At 37.0% G+C, this 20,000-nt stretch overlaps 3 protein-coding genes across 4 annotated transcripts in view; 1 reads left to right on the top strand and 2 right to left on the bottom strand.

The window, feature by feature from the left end:
• The window catches only part of LOC106875439 (uncharacterized), a 17,585-nt gene extending 10,695 nt beyond the window's left edge, over window positions 1–6,890 (bottom strand). Inside the window, exon 1 of the mRNA XM_014923590.3 lies at window positions 6,488–6,890. Coding sequence (XP_014779076.1) covers window positions 6,488–6,890 — 403 coding nt within the window. The remainder of the gene's footprint in view (window positions 1–6,487) is intronic.
• Window positions 6,891–7,330: 440 nt separating this feature from the next.
• Window positions 7,331–13,719, top strand: LOC106875440 (RNA demethylase ALKBH7, mitochondrial). The gene is made up of 4 exons (XM_014923591.2): window positions 7,331–7,648; window positions 10,596–10,769; window positions 11,997–12,121; window positions 13,253–13,719. Exons 1-4 carry the CDS (start codon window positions 7,331–7,333, stop codon window positions 13,374–13,376), a joined length of 741 nt encoding a protein of 246 aa, XP_014779077.1. The 3' UTR covers window positions 13,377–13,719.
• A 2,151-nt stretch (window positions 13,720–15,870) lies between these two features.
• Window positions 15,871–19,618, bottom strand: LOC106875437 (DNA-directed RNA polymerase III subunit RPC9). Of its 2 annotated transcripts, none has more exons than XM_014923588.3 (2): window positions 19,357–19,618; window positions 15,871–16,648 (listed from the first exon to the last, which is right to left on the bottom strand). In XM_014923588.3, exon 2 carries the CDS (start codon window positions 16,560–16,562, stop codon window positions 15,951–15,953), a length of 612 nt encoding a protein of 203 aa, XP_014779074.1. In that variant the 5' UTR covers window positions 16,563–16,648; window positions 19,357–19,618; the 3' UTR covers window positions 15,871–15,950. The 2 variants fall into 2 exon arrangements, with proteins under 2 accessions (XP_014779074.1, XP_089196251.1); XM_089340125.1 differs by lacking the exon at window positions 19,357–19,618 and adding an exon at window positions 17,974–17,992.
• Between the last annotated feature and the right edge of the window lie 382 nt (window positions 19,619–20,000).

Here is a 20,000-nt window from a genome sequence, read left to right on the forward strand (position 1 = left end):
TTAGATATACAAGAAAAGGAAATGATTACATTTGATAAGTCCTTGATGCCAGCTCAACTAGGGCAAAACAACAAAAAACATGTAAAAAGGTCAACGTGGCTGTGTGGTAAGTACCTTGCTTACCAACCACATGGTTCCGGGTTCAGTCCCACTGCGTGGCACCTTGCGCAAGTGTCTTCTACTAGAGCCTCGGGCCGACCAAAGCCTTGTGAGTGGATTTGGTAGACAGAAACTGAAAGAAGCCCGTCGTATATATATATATATATATATATATATATGTGTGTGTGTGTGTGTGTGTGTTTGTCCCCCCAACATCGCTTGACAACCGATGCTAGTGTGTTTACGTCCCAGTCACTTAGCGGTTCAGCAAGAGAAGCCGAAAGAATAAGTACTAGGCTTACAAAGACTAAGTCATGGGGTCGATTTGCTCGACTAAAGGCGGTGCTCCAGCATGGCCACAGTCAAATGACTGAAACAAGTAAAAGAGTAAAGAGTAATGAATTCCTCAAGTGAGAAGTCAAAATACCTTGATATCATATACGGTTAGGTAAAACAGTGAAGTTCAAAGAAAAATCATCACACAATATATAGGGGTGGAGAAACCGAAGTAAATTTATCTTTTCTGATTTTATTCATTTTTTTTCTCAAATAATTTTAAAGTTGACAAGAAAATTTGAAGTAGACCTATTTTGTGAAAGATACATTTTAGATTAATAATCTGTATTTTGTAATTATTAATTACCGTGTTGCTAATGAAATAATCTAATTAATAAGACAATAATTTGTGTTGGTATATGTTCATCTTGAATTCATAAATAACTAAAATAATCTTTCCTACTGTAGGCACAAGACCCGAATTTTTTTTGATGGGGGGGGGGGTCGATTAGATCGACCCCCAGTACTGGTACTTAATTTATCGACCCCGAAAGGATGAAAGGCAAAGTCGATCTCGGCGAAATTTGAACAGACGATAAATAACTAAAATATATTATGTAACTGCTTCTTGTGGTATTCAAACTAAAAAAGAATATCTTTAAAAGCAGTTCTTAAACGTCTTCTTCGTCAGTGTTAAAGTATTGTAGAAGTGGAGCTCAAATAACTGAATAAAACGAAGGGGTGGACATTAATTTACTTTCGAAGTTGTCAGTGGTTTGATGGGATGGTTGAAGAGTTATCTCCCTTAATACTAAAATAACATTATATTTATATCTCCACAAACGCAAAATAGTACAGGCGGTGGAGCCAGCATAGGCCCGCTGTAAGTTGGGTACTGTCCTTTCCTTTCATTAGATGAAAAAAAAAAAAAAAAAAAAAAAAAATTTCTTTTTCAAGTTAGAAATGACTCATCAGATCTGTATTACGAGGTGGAGCTACATTATATGGAAGGGGAGACCACTTTGGCCCGATCTGTTCGACAAAAATACAAATATTACCGAATTCTTCTAAATATTTCACGCCTTATGACACTTCGACAATCCCTTCTCTTCGAAACTGCAGAACTGATAGAGACAAGAGACCTTGAACATTAATGTCTAATGCAACTATAAATTTTTATAGTATTGTATTGGATTGTTTGTTTGTTTGTATGTATGTATGTATGTATATGACTGCATTTTCAAGTTTATCTATTCATCCACATGTGTGTGTATATGTGTGCGAGAGACAGACAGACAGCATGTTCAGTTAGTTATCTATGAGTTTAACTGATTGCATACTTATCTATGTATAATACGTGACTGTAATGTGTATATATATATATGATTGAATGCATAGTTATCTTAGTGTATATATAATTTTATGTAATAGTTATCTACATGTGAATGTATCTGAATGTACAGTTACTTAAATGTATATGTGACAGTATATATATCATAATCTATGCATATATAACTGTGTGTACAGTTATCTATATGCACGTGACTTGATACATAGACTTGATAAAACTATCTAATTTTGTTCCAGTTTCATTCAAGAACATTTAATTCAATCTAAGTTTTCTAGTTTCTCCTCCCATAACATCTTAAACACAGAATATGGCTGTTTAGAAACCTTCTTCACGACAAAAGAACCTTGTCTGTTATATTAGTAAAAGGGCATTTAAAATAATTATTTTTATATGATAGTGGATTTGAAGTGACTAATAAATAATATGTGATCAAGCTGATTGGAAAAGGTATGAAACAGAATCTCTATATTGGAAAGCAATAGTTTATAAACATAGTTCCATTACCAGATATATTTACTCAGAAATGGTGTACAGAGAGAGTGTATGCATGACAGAGACTTCCAGATCAGAAATGATTCTAAAGTGCCACATGTTCATCAACAATGACAAGCATTTGTTGCAGAATAAGCGTACTTTATTAGAGGGATTAATAAGCATGTAAAACACACACACACACATATATCATCTATCTCAACTTTTATTCAGGAAAAGTAAGATTTGCAACCTAATAAACTCAGAATAAACCATTACAACACACTTTCTTATAAAGGGAAGATGAAGTTGAAACCTAGATGTAAATAAACATAAGGTATTTTGTGTGTAAGAATATATATATATATATATATATATATATATACATATATACATATGTTGTTGGCTGTGTCTCGTGTTTCCGAGCTTGCAATACAGTTCATTTTCCTGAGTGTTTGAACCGCAGATGGCTCCGCAATCCAAGGGTTGCAGGAAACATATGGGGAACATTGTGGACAAGGGATAGACGGGGTTGGTTTGGGAAGGAGAAGGCGCTGCTTTCTCTCCAGTCTCTTGAGTTCAGCTCTTGCGACTCGGGCTTTCTTGAAGTCCGCTGAACCCATTTTGATGGTGTGTCTCCAGAGGGGTCTGTTTGCTGAGATATCCTCCCAGTGTGCGGGGTCGATGCTTGTGCTTTTCAATGTTGTGTAAGAATAAATATATATATATATATATATATATCTCCATTCATCCACGTGTGTGTGAAAGAGAGAGAGCGCTAAATCCACAAGTTTTTTCCTTCTCTCTGTTTATTTCCTCATACTCCTTTCTGTTGAAGAGCATAGACTCAAAACATAAAAGACTTTCTCACTTTCCCAAGCATCAAACTAATACACCTGTTTGTTGTTCATGCACCTGTTTTTGTCTTGTTTTTCTGTAAATCGCTGAACCTTTCAGGCAAGATGACAAAGACTGAGATACCAGACACCGAGAAGCATTCTGTCTAACATCCCAACATCCTGCCTTGATGTTCATAATCTTTCCTGACCATGTACCATCCTTACGTTAAGAATAATAACATACATTCTTCTGTTATTAATCCTTTATTCATTAGATTGAATCTTATTACTTCTACTCAGGTGTCAATAAGGTAACAATTAAGCTATTTATTATGTTTTAAAAAAATATCTTGTGCTTGTAGTTGTACTCATTTTTGACTGTCTTACAGACTGTGCACCAGCAGACGTTTCTGCTGAGGTACATTATGGCCTCATAGCCTAATTGAAAAAAACAAAAAATACTCAGCAATTTGTCGTGCTTTACATAAAGCTTATTCTGCAAAACATTTCTTTTATCAACTGACAACTGGAAATGTCAATGATTTCAATATCTTCCAACAATATAAGGCAGCGAGCTGGCAGAATCATTAGCACGCTGGGTAAAACGCTTAGCAGCATTTTGTCTATCTTCACGTTCTGAGATCTATTTCCACTGAGATCAACTCTGTCTTTCACCCTTCCAGGATCAAGAGAATAAGTACCAATAGAGCACTGGGGTTGATGTAATCAACTTACTCCTGCCACCAAAATTGCTGGCCTTGTGCCAAAATTTGAAACCAATATCTTCCAACAGTATCATTTCCCCCCCCCCCCCCCCACTTATACTGAGCAGTTGTTACAAAACCAGATAGTTTAGACTCACACTTTAGTGTGATTTTTTTCTGTCCTTCCAAGCAGCCACTACACCAATTGACGGGCGGCTACAACTCACATCTTTCGAGCATTGAGCCTCATGGAGGCAAGGTGGTTGATGCCGGTGGCACGTGAAAAGCATCTTTGGAGGGTTGGGCCACACAGAGGCAATGACGAATGACCGAGATCTTTGGCATTATGCCATGCTTGAGAAGAAGATGTATCAAGTCAAGTAAAATCGCAGTCATGGCAGATACTGGTGTCGTGCAAATGGCACCTGTGCCAGTGACATGTAAAAGCAATCTTTACACACTCAGTGATTGGTGTTAGGAAGGGTATCCATGCCAAAAGCAGACGAGTCTGGCGTAGCCTTCCAGCTCTGGTCAAACCATCCAATCCAATGCCAGCATAAGCAACAGATGTGAAATGATGATGATGGTGCAACGGAATTTTAACATCATCATTCTTTCAATATGAATATAAATGTTCAATTTAAAAACCCTTGCCTAAAGTGCTGAACAGCAAGATAAAGCTCAAAACCACAGACTTGAAAATCTTACTTCCCGACCACACAGCCATGCCGGCACCCATAAAACACCACTAATACAGTAGAAATTACGTTTTTAATGAGTTATTAATTAATATGGCATACTTTTATTTTATCTAAATAAGAAATTAATTTGATTTAAGACGGTAACACCAATACCGCGATAGCTGACATATAATGAAACACAATATGCCTCGTCGGTCATGCTGGGTAAAGAACAATAAAACAACAAATAAAGTGGGCGTGAGTGACAGTCAGCGACAATAAATAGACAAAATACAGTAAAATTTTTTGCACCGAAGACCCCGGTAAATTAATCAAAATAAAACTCCAAATTTTTATCGTAAATTGTATTTAGTTTATATGTACGAAATTAAGTATTAAATTCTTGTTGTCAAAGTATTATTTCCTTTCCAAAGTAAAGAATAACATTTTACAGATTTCATCAATCTAGGAAATGTAAACAAACTTGCGCGCACGCACACATATCTAAACGTATATGCGTGCAAAGGTAATTATAAACATGTATGCGTATGTATGAGTATATACACACACACATAGAGAGAGAGAGAGAGAGAGAGAGAGAGAGAGAGATAAATGCATACGTGTGTGTGTGTACGTATATATATATATATATAGGCATAACTACAGGGTTTTGCCCCCCAGACTTTGGGAGGTCTGAAAGTTATGACCTCCCAAATTCTGGGGGGTAAAACCCTGTAGTTATGCCTATATATATATATACAAAATATACGCACATACATATACACACCTTTAGTCTTCTAGTGAGTAGATATCGGAGACGAAAACTGAAAGAAAAATGAACGGTGTATGTGTGTGTTTTATTGTCCCCTTGTCTTAACATTGGGTAAGGGTAGTAAGCAAGTGTCACTGTCATGCAAGAGGTGTTCTTCCTTTCGAATCAGCTTGTATAGGCATGGTGAAATATTACATGAAAATAGTTGAGGGTCGGTGACGGAAGGGCATCCACACATACAAAATGTCTGATCCATACAAGCTTGGAAAAGTGGATTCATATGTGTGTGTGGTCGATATTGTCAACCGAAACTTTATAACCGTATTTAATTCTTCCACTGCTTCAATTCAGTGTGTGTGTATGTGTATATATATATATATATATATATATATGAGTGAAAAAACTACAGAAGCCTTGTGTTATATGGTTAAAGTATAGAAAAATGTTATAAAATTTTGAGTATAGAAACATTGTTTTTGGAGAAATAACCGGTTTCGTATTTTCTTTTCAAAATTCTCTACCTGTATCGTAACAGGTCTTCGCTGAGGAACGAAGACCTGTTACGATACAGGTAGAGAATTTTGGAAAGAAAATACGAAACCGGTTATTTCTCCAAAAACAATGTTTCTATACTCAAAATTTTATAACGTTTTTCTAACATAACGATTTAAATATATACTTTAACCATATAACACAAGCCTTCCGTAGTTTTTTCACTCATTTATCTTTTATACATCCAACGACGTACTTTCACATACCAATTTTCTCATATATATATATATATATATATATATATATATATATATATATATATATATATATATATATACTTACTCGAATCCTGACATTTATGAATGGCTTCTCTCATGGTTTTGATAATACCATTTTCAATCGTCAATAAAACTAAAAGCACAAATTTTATCGCAGCAACGTCGAGAATGTGGTGGCTGAGACTCGTGAGCATCTAGTTTATATTTAATTTCAGGTATATGTTCAAAACAATGGTATTTCTACAATAAAAATATTATTTTTAACGTCTAAGATGAATAGAGGTGTCGTTAGACACGTGTACAACCTATAAACATTGACTATTTTTGTAGTACTTCGAAATTTTCCAAAACAGGGGGTTTACACACAGCCAGCCGAACATTAGATAAAAGTAGATATTACCAGATATGGAGGTCTCCGGTAAAGAATGGTTCTAGAAAGATATGAACATCACCTCTTCCATATATTTTAAATTGCTGTGCATAAAATATAGGAAATGAAAACTGTTAAAAATTAAAATTTCTCACCTGTCCCTCCGGCCATCGGTGCTGAAGCTATATAATAAAATGAAAATTTAAATGGTTGCTGCATAAAACTTCCGTCTATGTGCCATCCTGTCCTTCCAACGTTCCTGCAACCCTGTCGTTCGTCATTTGACACTCTGAACACATCTGGGTGGGGAGATTTCGGGTGTTTGTAGAAAGTAGACTCGAGTTCGCCAAACCACCGGCTGATCTCTACATGTCTCTCTCCACTGATAACACCTTGATTACGAAACAATAGCAACTTGTGAACATGGACATCTTTCTTGAGCTGTTCAATGACTTCTTCGGAGACCTGTTCTGCAAGTTTTACACCAGTTACTTCAGCACCAATCATCCGACGATGTAAACCGTATAAGCTCTTCGCCATCTTCCTAGCAGTAGACATATTACATTATTCCGGTGACGACAAAATTATATCCCTTCTCTGAAACAAAGTTCGAATTTTTCTAAAAGATAAATTTTGATACATTTTCATTAATTTAGTTTGTAAACTACTAATTCTAACATGATATTAAACTAACAAATATGTTTTAAATAGAAAGTGGTATGTTTACTAACTTTAATTTTAAATCGACAATAAAAAAGTTACATACCGGAATATATTTCTGTAAGATCACAAAGTTCCCGTACACCGATTACATATTAAAAAAACAGTTTTCTTGTTGCGGTTTCGTTTGGAATTAATGAAAATAAATGGAATTATTTACGGAGAGCAGAACTGGAGGGTTTTTGTAACAAAATATGTTATTCTCGAATAGTTTATAGGGGAAGAAATAAACAGTGGAATAATTAACTAACTCTATTCCGTCCTCACAGCTTTAAACTATGACTTCTTGCCTCACCTTTTCTATCTCAAAACTGGTGTATTTCACACCTGTATTACTAGGTGTCACAAGGAACAGACCTCTTCTCGCTTTCACAAGCAATTCTCTATGTAAAAGAGGAACTGTGTCTACAAATGGCGACTGTAGTAAATGGTGGGAACGACTTTTATCGGCCAGTGACCCTGACACTGAAAAACTTGTACAGAACAATGTGGAAATACACGAAGATTTCTTGTCATTGGAAGAACACGAGAGTTTATTGGCTGAAATAGAACCCTACCTAAAGAGACTGCGCTATGAATACGACCATTGGGATGACGTAAGTACCACCACCAATTATGTTTCTTTGTTTGCCCTCATGTGACCTCTGAGGTCAACCCCAATACCATTGTATCTACTTTTATTCCTCACCCCCATTAAAACAAAAAAAATCTTTTCTAATAAATAATTTGTTGTGCATGATGTTATTACAGAACCGAACTAATATTAAAAATCACAGAACGGAATTGGTTATGATGTGAGAGAATTTTAACGTTTTCAGAGAAACTTTTTCTTAGCTGAAATTAGAAGTTCAACGTTTTCCATAGTACCATTTATTTTAAGCTTTTTCTTTTTACACAGGAATCAGATGAGACCAAACAGGGAATGGCAGAAAATCACCTCAGAGGGAGGAGATGAGTCCATAATATAATGAAGAGCTTTGTTAAATATTTCTTAAGTCTAAACAATTCAAGCATGAAGTGTAATTTAATCAACTAATTTTAAGACAGGAAACAGAAGATGTGGTGTTCATGATTTGCCGGCACCATTAGCAATGTAAAATTGGTTAGAGTCAGAAATAGAAGCTGAACATAGACTCAACTTGCTAGAAGCTTCCTCTCATCACAGACATTGACTACGCACACATATAAGTGCAAGCATGATTGTGGTTTAGAAAAGATGCAGGCCTGATTCTGTGGTTAAGAAGTTTGCTTTCTAACCATATGGTTTCAAGTTCAGTCCCACTGTGTGGTACCTTGGCTGTCTTCTATTCTAGCCCAGACTAATTAAACCATTGAGTAGATTTGGTAAGTGTAAAGCAGCCTGTCATATATATATATATATATATATATAGAATATGTAATATGTAAGGAGTATTTTACAACAGACTTAAAGTAATAGGTACATACTATGAGTGCTGTTTGGTTTGCCACTGAAAGTCCAGTTAACCTAGATAAGATGCAGTTAGCTGCATCTCATTTAGCTTAGCTATCTTTCTAATTAGTTGAGCTATGACCCTTTCTGTAACTTTCATGACCTGGACCAACAGTTTGATACCTCTAATTACTTCTGTCTAAGGTATCACTCTTACCTTTGCTGATAATGCTGCTACATCTATCATTGTATAAGATCCATTCCTAGACAGCCTGATTAACTCAAAGTGTCACAGGTCATATCTCACTCTACCAGATATTTAAAGCATCTCAGTAATAATTCCTGATGGGCTATGGGCTTTCCCAGTCATGATGTGTTTAATTGCTTTATCTACCATGCTGTTATCAACTTGGATAGTTGACCCCCTCTGTTGGGTCTGCATTAAGAAGATTCTCCTATCATGCATCCTCCACATTTAGCAGCCTTTCATAGCAACACTGCTAGACCTCTTCCTTTGCAGAATCACTAACTGCAAGTTTATCCTCATCCATCTAAACACAATTCTCTCTTACATGATTTTTGCTGACACACAGTCTTGCAATCTGGAACACCTCATGCCACTGGTTATCATGTCATAGAACATTGGTAAACTTTGGTTTTGTGCCAGGGAGAAGCACTACTGTTGCTGTCTTCCTAGTAAGGCAAGCGCACAAGTATTTTAGTGAAAACTAAATTGCTGTACCTGGCATTTGTTGACATGGAGATAGCCTTTGATAAGATCCCTCATCTGGTGGTCAATGCAGAGGCTAGGGGTACATGAGTGGTTGGTGAGAGCCGTGACATGCACAAGGGTGCTATCACTAAGGTGAAAGTCAGGCCACAAGGGCAGCTTGCAGGAGGGGAATCGATCAAATTGACCCTTGTGTTTCACTGGTACTTAATTTATTGATCCCGAAAGGATGAAAGGCAAAGATGGCTTCAGTGGAATTTGAACTCAGAACATAGCAATGGGTGAAATACCACTAAGTATTCCATCCAGCATACTAATGATTCTGCCAGCCTCACTGCCTTAGCACTGAGTATAATAATGAATTTAGTGTGCAGGTAGAAGTTCACCAAGAATCAGTTCTTTTGTTTATCATAGTCCTCTGGGCCATAACAGAGGAATTTAAGACTGGTTGCTCTTCTATGCTGATGACCTCTAACTGTGGGGGGAACCTGTAGAACAGGAAGACATGTGAGAAATGATCCTAAGACGTTGTGAGATGACAATGACCAAGACTTGTTAATTTGCTGTACTTACCTACCTACACACTATATATCCAATGGATCCCTTTCCCACAACATATTCTCCTAATACCCCACTCCTTCTACCTGTGCACACCCATTACATTACCTGCCCCTATATATATATACATATATATCATCATCATCATCATTTAACATGTTTTCCATGCTGGCATAGGTTATATATCATCATCATCATTTAACATCCATTATCTCCAGGCTGGCATGGGTTGGATGGTTTGACCAGGGCTGGTAAGCTGAAAGGCTGCACCAGACTCCAATCTGATTTGGCATGGTTTTCTATGGCTGGATGCCCTTTCTAACACCAGCCACTCTGTGTGTGTAATGGGTGCCTTTACGTGGCGATTTTGCTCAGCTTGATGGGTCTTCTTCTCAAGCACAGTATAATGCCAAAGGTCTGAGTTATTGCCTCTGTGAGGCCCAACACTTGAAAGGAACTCAACCACGTTGCCTCTGTGAGGCCCAATGCGCAAATGGTGTTCTTTACATGCTAATTATGTGACACCAACATCAGCCATGACTACGATTTCACTTGACTTGATGTATCTTTTCAAGCACAGCATATTGCCAAAGGTCTCAGTCACTAGTCATTTCCTCTGTGAGGCTCAAAGTTCGAAGATCATGCTCACCACTTCATCCCATGACTTCCTGGGTTTACTGCTACCACAGGTTCCCTCCACAGTTAGAGATCGGCACTTCTTTACATAGCTGTCCTTGTCCCTGCACATCACATGCCCATATCAGCGCAGTCATTACTGTACAAATTATTAATGTGCATAATAATTATATATTCTCAAAAATAGATGTTTTCATTTGGTTTTTAGGCTATTCATGGTTACCGAGAAACTGAAAGGAAACAATGGAATGACTCCAACACAAAAATACTTGACAGAGTAAAGAGTGTGGCCTTTCAACCTTCAGAAGTTCCACTGCCCTTTGTACATGTCCTGGACATTAACAAAGATGGTTACATTAAGGCCCATGTGGATTCTGTTAGAGTAAGTACAAATTGATGTAATGTTAACCAAGGTGAACTGTGACAGTGATGTTAAAATCGAATATGGGTATTTCAGTTTCAAATCTTACTATAGATAGTTTGTGAGTTGTCTAATTCCGGTATTCACTTTTTTTACCATCATACCAAAATATTCATTGTAATTATTTTTCTCAAAGCTCATTTAACCCTTTAGCAATTAAACTGGTCATTTCTGGCCCAAATATTCTATCTGTTTTATGGTAAAAATGGCCAAACCTCGTCTCTCACATCTACCCTACAATGTCATTCTAAAATAATCACATCACTGAAATCTCAAAACGATAAGATAATGCATGTTTAATTCAAAACAATATGAATAAATAAGCATTACATTTGAGAGAGTAATCTGAATGCTAAAGGGTGAACCTTGTTTCAATCAGTTTCTGGTCAGGGATTGGAATAAATTCATTATAATGGAATTCACACACATCTGTGTGTGTATAGGTATGGTGATGCAAACAGGAAAAATGGAACTCAAGATATGAGCATCATCATTTAGAGTTTGCTTTCCATGCTGGCATGGGTTAGACAGTTTGACTGGAACTGGTAAGCCAGAGAGCTGCACCAGGTTCCAGTCTGATTTGGCATGATTTCTATGGCTAAATGCCCTTCCTAATACCAACCACCCTGAGAGTGTAGTGGGTGCTTTTCACCAGCACTGGTCACATCTACAATTTCACTTGGTATGACAAGTCTTCTCCAGCAAATCACCAAAGTATATACTCTTTTACTTGTTTCAGTCATTTGACTGTGGCCATGCTGGAGCACTGCCTTTAGTCGAGCAAATCGACCCCAGGACTTATTCTTTGTAAGCCTAGTACTTATTCTATCGGTGTCTCCTTTTGCTGAACCGCTAAGTTACGGGGACGTAAACACACCAGCATCGGTTGTCAAGCGATGGTGGGGGAACAAACACAGACACACATACATATATTTATATATACATATATACGACGGGCTTCTTTCAGTTTCCGTCTACCAAATCCACTTACAAAGCTTTGGTCGGCCCGAGGCTATAGTGGAAGACACTTGCCCAAGGTGCCACGCAGTGGGACTGAACCCGGAAGCAACATAGTAACTCAAGAGGCAAGTTTCATATGTTGGCATTTAACACATAAAACTTTCGGCATTTGAGTCACTCTGTTGCTTCTGCTAAATATTAATAAAATATATTTGTTTTTATTTTCAGTTTTGTGGCCGAGCAATAGCTGGTCTCAGTCTCCTCTCTGAAAGTGTAATGAGACTGGTTTGTGAGAAAGATAAAAGCAAATCTGGTGATATTCTTCTTTTACCAAGATCTCTCTATATATTAAGGTTTGTATTTTGTCATATCACTCTAAAATATCTTCTTTTAATCTCATTCATAGATTCTTTGCTCAAAGTTATGCCCTTCCCACTGAAGGTCAAAGGTCAATAGTACAGCCAAAATGTCAACAGTCTACATCACTTCAATGTTGTATTCTATCCATGTCTAAAGCCCATATTTCCCTGTGCTGTTATCCATCCTGACACTGTAAGCAGTGGGAGCATTGTTTCATTAACAAATGTTTCCATTAGCTTACAGTGACAAATTCAATAGTGAGTTCCATAATTTTAAAAATTGAATTCAAGTTTTACCGTTTTTATTTCACTGTCGTCCTTATATGGTAGTTAATGAGGACTGAAACAAAAGATCCTACCCCCATCCCTTTGGCTTGTTGGAAATATGTAAAGTGGTGTCTAGACATTAACATCTCAGTTTTGTCAAAACACTGGAATAGTCTGTCTGTTGACTAATTATTTCTTTACAGATCCAGTCTGAATATTTTAAAGATATCTATGGCAAAACTGAGAGTATTGGTAAAAACGTCTTTCAGTTTGCAGTTATGGCCCTTTACATTCTGAGTTCAAATCCTGCTAAAGTTGACTTTGCTTTTCATCTTTCTGGAGGAAATACAATAAGTACCAATAAAATATTTGGGTTGATTTAATCATCTCAACCGCCCCCCCCCCTTCCCTTACTGATTGTGGCCCCTGTCAGGGTAGACAGCTGGTAGAAATGGTAACAGCCTTGCAATAATTTAGTTTCATCCCTCAGTCCAAGTTCTCCTCTAGAGATGATATAATACCAGTTATGTTCTGGGATCAATTCATTCTTATTCAATATTTTGTAAATATTGATCCTTTGAGAGACAGACATAAATTAAGATCAATATTTCACACATTTACAACAAAAGGGACAGAAAAAGGAATTTTATTATTTCCTCAAACAAAATCAGATTCTGTCAGATAGTAACGCATAATATCACAGATTCCCCTTGTAAGTCAGTTATTTTATGTCCATTTAAAGAATCAATATAGTTAATCTGTGGATTTTCATTTAAGAAATTTATTTTGTTATTTTAGTTCTGCCCCCCCCCCCCCCTTATCAAAACTTGACACTTCTCTCTCTATTATTTTTGACAGGGATAAAGCTCGTTTTGACTACACACATGAAGTCTTACCAGACAAAACATCAATGTTCAAAGGAAAACATATTCCTCGATCTCGAAGAATTTCAGTCATCAGTCGACTAGAAGTAAAACAATAACAAAACCTCCCTTCCCTGTTTTTTACTACCCTGACCTTGTGTCCTCTACAACAAACCCTGTGATCTTAAGGATGTTGGACTTAATGCCTTCCAATATTTACCATCAAATCTCATTCTGAGGCTACAAGCTACCAATTTTCATGTGCTTTCCTTCTATCAGAGACGAAAATAATACTTTTAATACACTGAAGTTGACACCATCAACTCCTCTTCCTTATAAAAAATCTTGGCTTTAATAAAAATAATTACAGATTTCAATCTTAACAATTTATTAAAAAAAAAATACCAAATTTTCTACAAATTAACTTTTTTATGAAATAAATTATTTCTATTTAAACACCTATCTTTTATTTTGTCATACTTATTTCTTTTTTCACTTAACATTCTTATGCTTATATTTCTAATAAAAATAATCAAGCATTTGGAAGGATTTCATAAAATAATTAACTTTTTCATATATTGATAAATTAATCACATAAGCACAAACATGGCTGCATGGTTAAGAAATTTGCTTCTCAACCACATGGTTTCAGGTTCAATCCCACTGACTGACATGTTGGGCACACCTCTCACACCTATGCTACAATGTCATTCATTCGAAAGATGAGCAATTACATTACTGAAATCACATTGATTTGAATGAATCATGCGTTATCTTTGTGGTAAAGCATGATTAACTTAAATCAATGTGAATGTATGATTGTAAGATTGTGATATCGATTCCTGGACCGGGTGACAATGTTGTGTTCTTGAGCAAAACACTTCATTTCGTGTTGCTCCAGTCTACGCAGCTGGCAAAAAACGAGTAATCCTCTGATGGACTGGCATCCCATCCAGGTTGGGAATATTTACATCATGAAACTGATGAGTCAGCATGATTCGAGAAGGTAGCTTTACCTTTTTTTTTCATTTAATATGTTTATTATGTGGTAAGTAGCTTGCTTACCAACCATATGGTTCCGGGTTCAGTCCCACTGCGTGGCATCTTGGGCAAGTGTCTACTATAGCCTCGGGCCGACCAAAGCCTTGTGAGTGGATTTGTTAGACGGAAACTGAAAGAAGCCCGTCGTATATGTGTGTATATATATGTATGTGTATGTCCCCCAACATCACTTGACAACCGATGCTGGTGTGTTTACGTCCCCGTAACTTAGCGGTTCGGCAAAAGAGTCCGATAGAATAAGTACTAGGCTTACAAAGAATAAGTCCTGGGGTTGATTTGCTCGACTAAAGGCGGTGCTCCAGCATGGCCACAGTCAAAATGACTGAAACAAGTAAAAGAGTAAGAGAGTAATTTCAATGCTAATAGGTTACTAGTTTCATTTCAGACCATTTGAATGTAATTTTAGTTATGGACAAATATTGTTACAAATTACAGTTGATAGTCTTATGGCTTACCCACTTTGCTATAAATATCAAGTTGTCCAAAGACTGTGTCTCACCATTCAGAGAAGGATCTCTTCTGGTGAAAACACAGCCTCAACAGAGTAAAGATTGGTCTTACTCATCAAAGCCAGAATATATTTCAGCGCCTGACAAATGTTAACCCACTGCAAAGCTCAGGTGAGAACCACAATGGAGCACTGCTCCTGCATCTAGGACTGTGTTGCTGTAACCCGCCAGACCCATCCATATGGTTGTCATGAAATCGTTCACTAACACTCCAGCCTTTGCTGTACACTCCTGCTGTGTTTTCACTCTCAACTGGTTTTACCATTACTACAATGGCCACTTGTACCACCCCGACTCTTAACACTCCTCACTCACTATACCAAGTCCTTCTTCTACACAATGTCATCCTTCTGGAACACCCTATGTCTCGAGTTTTCTTTCCATCAATTCAAGAGAAACATTAACCTTGCTGGAGCATCAACACCACAGAACCACCACTCTCATCCTAGGCCAAACCAATAAAAATTAATTTCTCATACACACTGTTGTTATACACTCACACACATTCTACTTCATCTTTCAATGAAATACATTTGAAATGACACTCAATTTTCAGTGAATTTTTTTTTTTTTGTTTTTCAATACTACAATGGATGTTTGCATATTTCCATGAAATTGTGTGTGTTGGCACTCCGTCGCTTACAACGTCGAGGGTTCCAGTTGATCCGATCAACAGAACAGCCTGCTCGTGAAATTAACGTGCAAGTGGCTGAGCACTCCACAGACACGTGTACCCTTAACGGAGTTCTCGGGGATATTCAGCGTGACACAGTGTGACAAGGCTGACCCTTTGAATTACAGGCACAACAGAAACAGGAAGTAAGAGTGAGAGAAAGTTGTGGTGGAAGAGTACAGCAGGGTTCGCCACCACCCCCTGCCGGAGCCTCGTGGAGCTTTTAGGTGTTTTCACTCAATAAACACTCACAATGCCTGGTCTGGGAATCGAAACCGCGATCCTATGACCGCGAGTCCGCTGCCCTAACCACTGGGTCATTGCGCCTCCACCTTTCCATGAAATATATAAAAACAAAGAAGAAAGACATAAAATAATCCAAAAATATTTATTTTACATTGATACATTAGAGTGGTTGAAGACATCAGGAAAGTGGTTTTTAACTTCTGCTAAGAAGAATCCTCATTTAAAGGTGATGTTACGTCCATAACGAGGGACCCACCTTCCTCTTCGACTTCTTCAACCTCCTCTTCTCCCTCCACAGACACATCGTTCTCATCTTGTTCTATCTTAACACTTCTCTCTTCTAACTCTTCATCCTTCTCCTGCTGCTGATCATCCTCTTCTTCTCCTCCTTCATCTCCGTATACAATTTTGTCATCACTCTCCTCAGACAGATCTAATGAACCATCAGGAAGATATTTGGACACCACATCAAGAAGCTGATACACCTGTGTTTCGGTTAACCGTTCTTCACTTTCCTCAATCAACAACTGGATCTCAACAGCCATCGTGGGACGCTGATTCAGCAGCTGCAGTTTCTCGGCCTTTGTCAAATGGAACGGTGCCAAATGCCGAATAAATTCTTTCACAGCCGGTGCATTCAAATGCTTACAGCTGGTACTTTCTAAATATTTAACAGTTTCATATGTTACTGTAGCTAAATTGGTCTGGTTCTTGGTGGGTTTGCTCTGACCATTTCGGCCAGCTTGGATGTCCAGTAATAAAGTGTAGACTTCATAGTTACTGAGCAGTGCTGAGCTTTCATTCAGAAGTTCCATAATTAATTCATCTCGTTAACGTTTGTTAAATAAAGTCCAGCATTGATAACATATCCCCAGGTAATTAAAACAAACAGGAGGAGAATCTGCAAAATAAGATAAAAATTACATTAAAAAAAATTTCCTATAAGTCATTAAAAAGCTAAAAATAAGAGCAGCCATTGAGTTGAAGAGTACAATACGATGATTGTGATGGTTTGGCTGGTATTACTACCATTTGGTCAGTTGTCCAACATCTTAATTTGTTTATGGCTATGAGAGGATATGTACACTTTAACCATCAGGTGTGTAAACCTCTTTAATCCAAAGAACAGAAAAACTTAATGAAAAAATAATAAACATCAGTTTTTAAACTGAAATATTATTTAGACAGAATAATAATTTTATCAAAATAGAACAAAGCAAACTGATTTGCATTCTCCAAGATATATTTCAATTAGAGGTATCTTTTTTTTATCTTTTACTTGTTTCAGTCATTGGACTGTGGCCATGCTGGGGCACCACCTTGAAGAATTTTAGTCAAATTTATCAGCCTCAGTACTTATTATTTTACTTGTAAAGCCTGGTACTTATTCTATAGATATCTTTTACTGAACTGCTAAGTTATGGGGAACTGAACCCAGATTCATGTATTTGGGAAGCAAAGTTCTTACCACACAATTATGTATAGTGAAAATCTTAAAAACATTCCAGGGATTCTCTATTTGAGGATTCTGGGCTGAGTGGAACACATACATAAACATTAATGAAATACACACACTTGAAGTAAAATGAACTTTAAATGAACCTCAACACTTAATAAGGTTTTCAATATAGTGTTTGTTTTAATTTTTCAAAGATACAGTATGATATACTTTTTATTTTGCTAATTTTTGTGATTAGGGTTATTATAATAATAAAAGTAATATTTTACATCTCTGCGAAATGTTCATAAACTACAAATAATAAGAATGAAAATTGATTTTAAAATAGCTTGATATTTAAATTTTTTGTCCAGTGGGGTTTCGTCCTCAGACGTTTTTTTTCTAGTTTTTTTTTTTTTTTTCCTAGGGTTTTTGTCCTAGGTGGGGTTTGTTCAATACACCACACGTATACATACAGAGGTTTTATTTAACTATAACCACACAAAATTAAAGGTGTTACCTCGTTTCCAGGCTCACGTGGAAATCAAAGAATTTACCTTACCAGAAGATGTTTTCCAGATGAAAAAAGGTGAAAGTTTTTGAGACCAAAAATGTTGAATGCAACAAAGAAAATCATAATTTAACAACAAAATGAACTGTATCTAAATTTTAACTATTTACACAGAAGACGGGCGGGAATCGTAAAATACTACCATCGTGGTATCGTGCACATTTATTATTTAGAGTTCCGTTTGACAAACATTGGAGTAACGTGGCTTATAACTAACCTCGCATTGTTCACGTTAATTAGCGATGTAATTAATATATTTAATGAATTCAACCGCAATAATGATATTATCACAGTCGCCCTTAGTTTGTATCGTTCCTTAATAATTTCATGCTCTCTCTCTCGTGGCCTTCGATATCAGTAAGCGGCAGCTAAAATTGTTTAACGAAAATACATTTTCAAATGAATGAGTTGACGATCTAATACAGAATTAATATACTCTGTGTGTGTGTAAGAACTATAAAGTCAAGAAGTCATACAGTTACAGTAGTTTCGCAATCTTTTTCATGTAGTATTAATTTCAGTATGGAAGAAATCCTGCATACATGTTTGCATTAATATATATGCTCAACATTATACAATCCAATTGTGTATATTCACAAATTAATGCAAATAAAGAAAGTTAGCTCATCAGATCACCAGAACATCATGCTTACACTCACTGTACATTACACTTCTTCGTGGACTGATAGCAGAGCCCCTAAGAGGTCCTTTCTGTGATGGCTACACGATTCGGTAAATTTTCAGATTAATACCCGCACGATTACCTAACCCTAAACCCTAACCTTAACCCTAAACCCTAACCGTAACACTAACCCTAACTCTAACACTAACCCTAAACCCTGACCCTAACGGTACTACTAAAGCAGCACGGTCCCGTACGCGCAGTCGCGCGTCCGGGCTAGCTAGTCGTGAGTGGTCGATCCTAGCCCTGACCCTATCCCTAACCCTAACCCGCGTGTGTAAATGAATACATGTTTAGGGTTAGGGTTAGGGTTAAGGTTAGTGTTAGGATCGACCACTCACGACTAGCTAGTGCGGACGCGCGACTGCGCGTTCGGGACCGTGCTGCTTTAGTAGTACGAACCCTAACACCCTAGTGAAAATTGTGCGGGTGTTAATCTGAAAATTTACCCACAATTTTCTGAATCCACTTCTTAGACTACTCATATATATATCAATTCAATTTGTGTATGAAGCTTCGAGCGCGCTTTATGAAGCTCGTCCACGGGTATCGGCAACTAAGCGCCGCAATCGTATTCCTTAAAGTGGACACGAAAGAATTGTAGAATTATGCAATAGAGCGTGTTTACTCAATGCAATCTCTCCTGTTCACACTTTATACATATAAGGGGGGAGGAGAGACCGCAGTGCATGTGTATATATGTGTGTGTGTGTGTCCATGTATTTGTGTGTAATAAATAATTGTGTTGCTGCGACGACAGGTGAGTGCTGAAGTTTGGCAATTAAACTATTTTCAAATAAATCAACTGAAATTAAAAACAAAGAAAAAAGAGAGAAAGAGATAACCATTTTAGAAATGTTTGAAGATCTAAATAAAATAAGACAGAATAAAAGTATAAATCAAGAGAAAATAACTTACAAAACACGAGATTCTGTTGACATTTCTGTCGCTTTGCATCTTGCAGTCTTTAGTAACAGGCTAGACTACTTTACGGTGTGTAGTTAAAACTATTTAACATGATACAATACAAGTTTGTTGACTTTGATGAGGATTTATGCTTGAAACAAAATATTGCGAGTGACAGATGGCAAGAATTGAATGGATTAGACTCAGTAATGTTTATTTAAATGTTTATATTTGCAATATCACTTTTACGACATTGCTCTGAAGTTTTTGAGGATCTGGCTGTAACAGTACATGTAAGGGGGACAACTCCCGCCACGTTTAAAACTGTGTGTTTCCTTGGCTAACCAAGTATAGTTTTTTTTATTTTAAGCTTGGTATTTCTTCTCTCCATCTCTTTTTTCTAAACTGCCAAGTTACAAGGGCATAAACATGCCAATATTAGATGTCAAATAGTAGTGGGGGACAAACACAGGCATACACACCTTGGGCAACTGTCTTCTACTATAGCCTCAGGTTGACTAAAGCCTTGTGAGTGAATTTGGTAAATGGAAACTGAAAGAAGCTTGTTATATATATGTATGGTGGGCTTCTTTCAGTTTCTATCTACCAAATTGACTCACAAGGCTTTAGTCAACTTAAGGCTATAGTAGAGGAAA

The sequence above is a fragment of the Octopus bimaculoides genome, chromosome 23 (assembly GCF_046866305.1).
Source record: "Octopus bimaculoides isolate indiv1 chromosome 23, ASM4686630v1, whole genome shotgun sequence".
Lineage (NCBI taxonomy): Eukaryota > Metazoa > Mollusca > Cephalopoda > Octopoda > Octopodidae > Octopus > Octopus bimaculoides.

Excerpts from the sequence above, each read along its gene's own strand:
- LOC106875440 (XM_014923591.2), top strand. The coding sequence starts at position 7,331 with ATGACTTCTTGCCTCACCTTTTCTATCTCAAAACTGGTGTATTTCACA. Across the intron at positions 7,649-10,595 it reads AATACGACCATTGGGATGAC|GCTATTCATGGTTACCGAGA; the intron begins GTAAGTACCACC and ends TTTGGTTTTTAG. Across the intron at positions 12,122-13,252 it reads AGATCTCTCTATATATTAAG|GGATAAAGCTCGTTTTGACT; the intron begins GTTTGTATTTTG and ends TATTTTTGACAG.
- LOC106875437 (XM_014923588.3), bottom strand. The coding sequence starts at position 16,562 with ATGGAACTTCTGAATGAAAGCTCAGCACTGCTCAGTAACTATGAAGTC.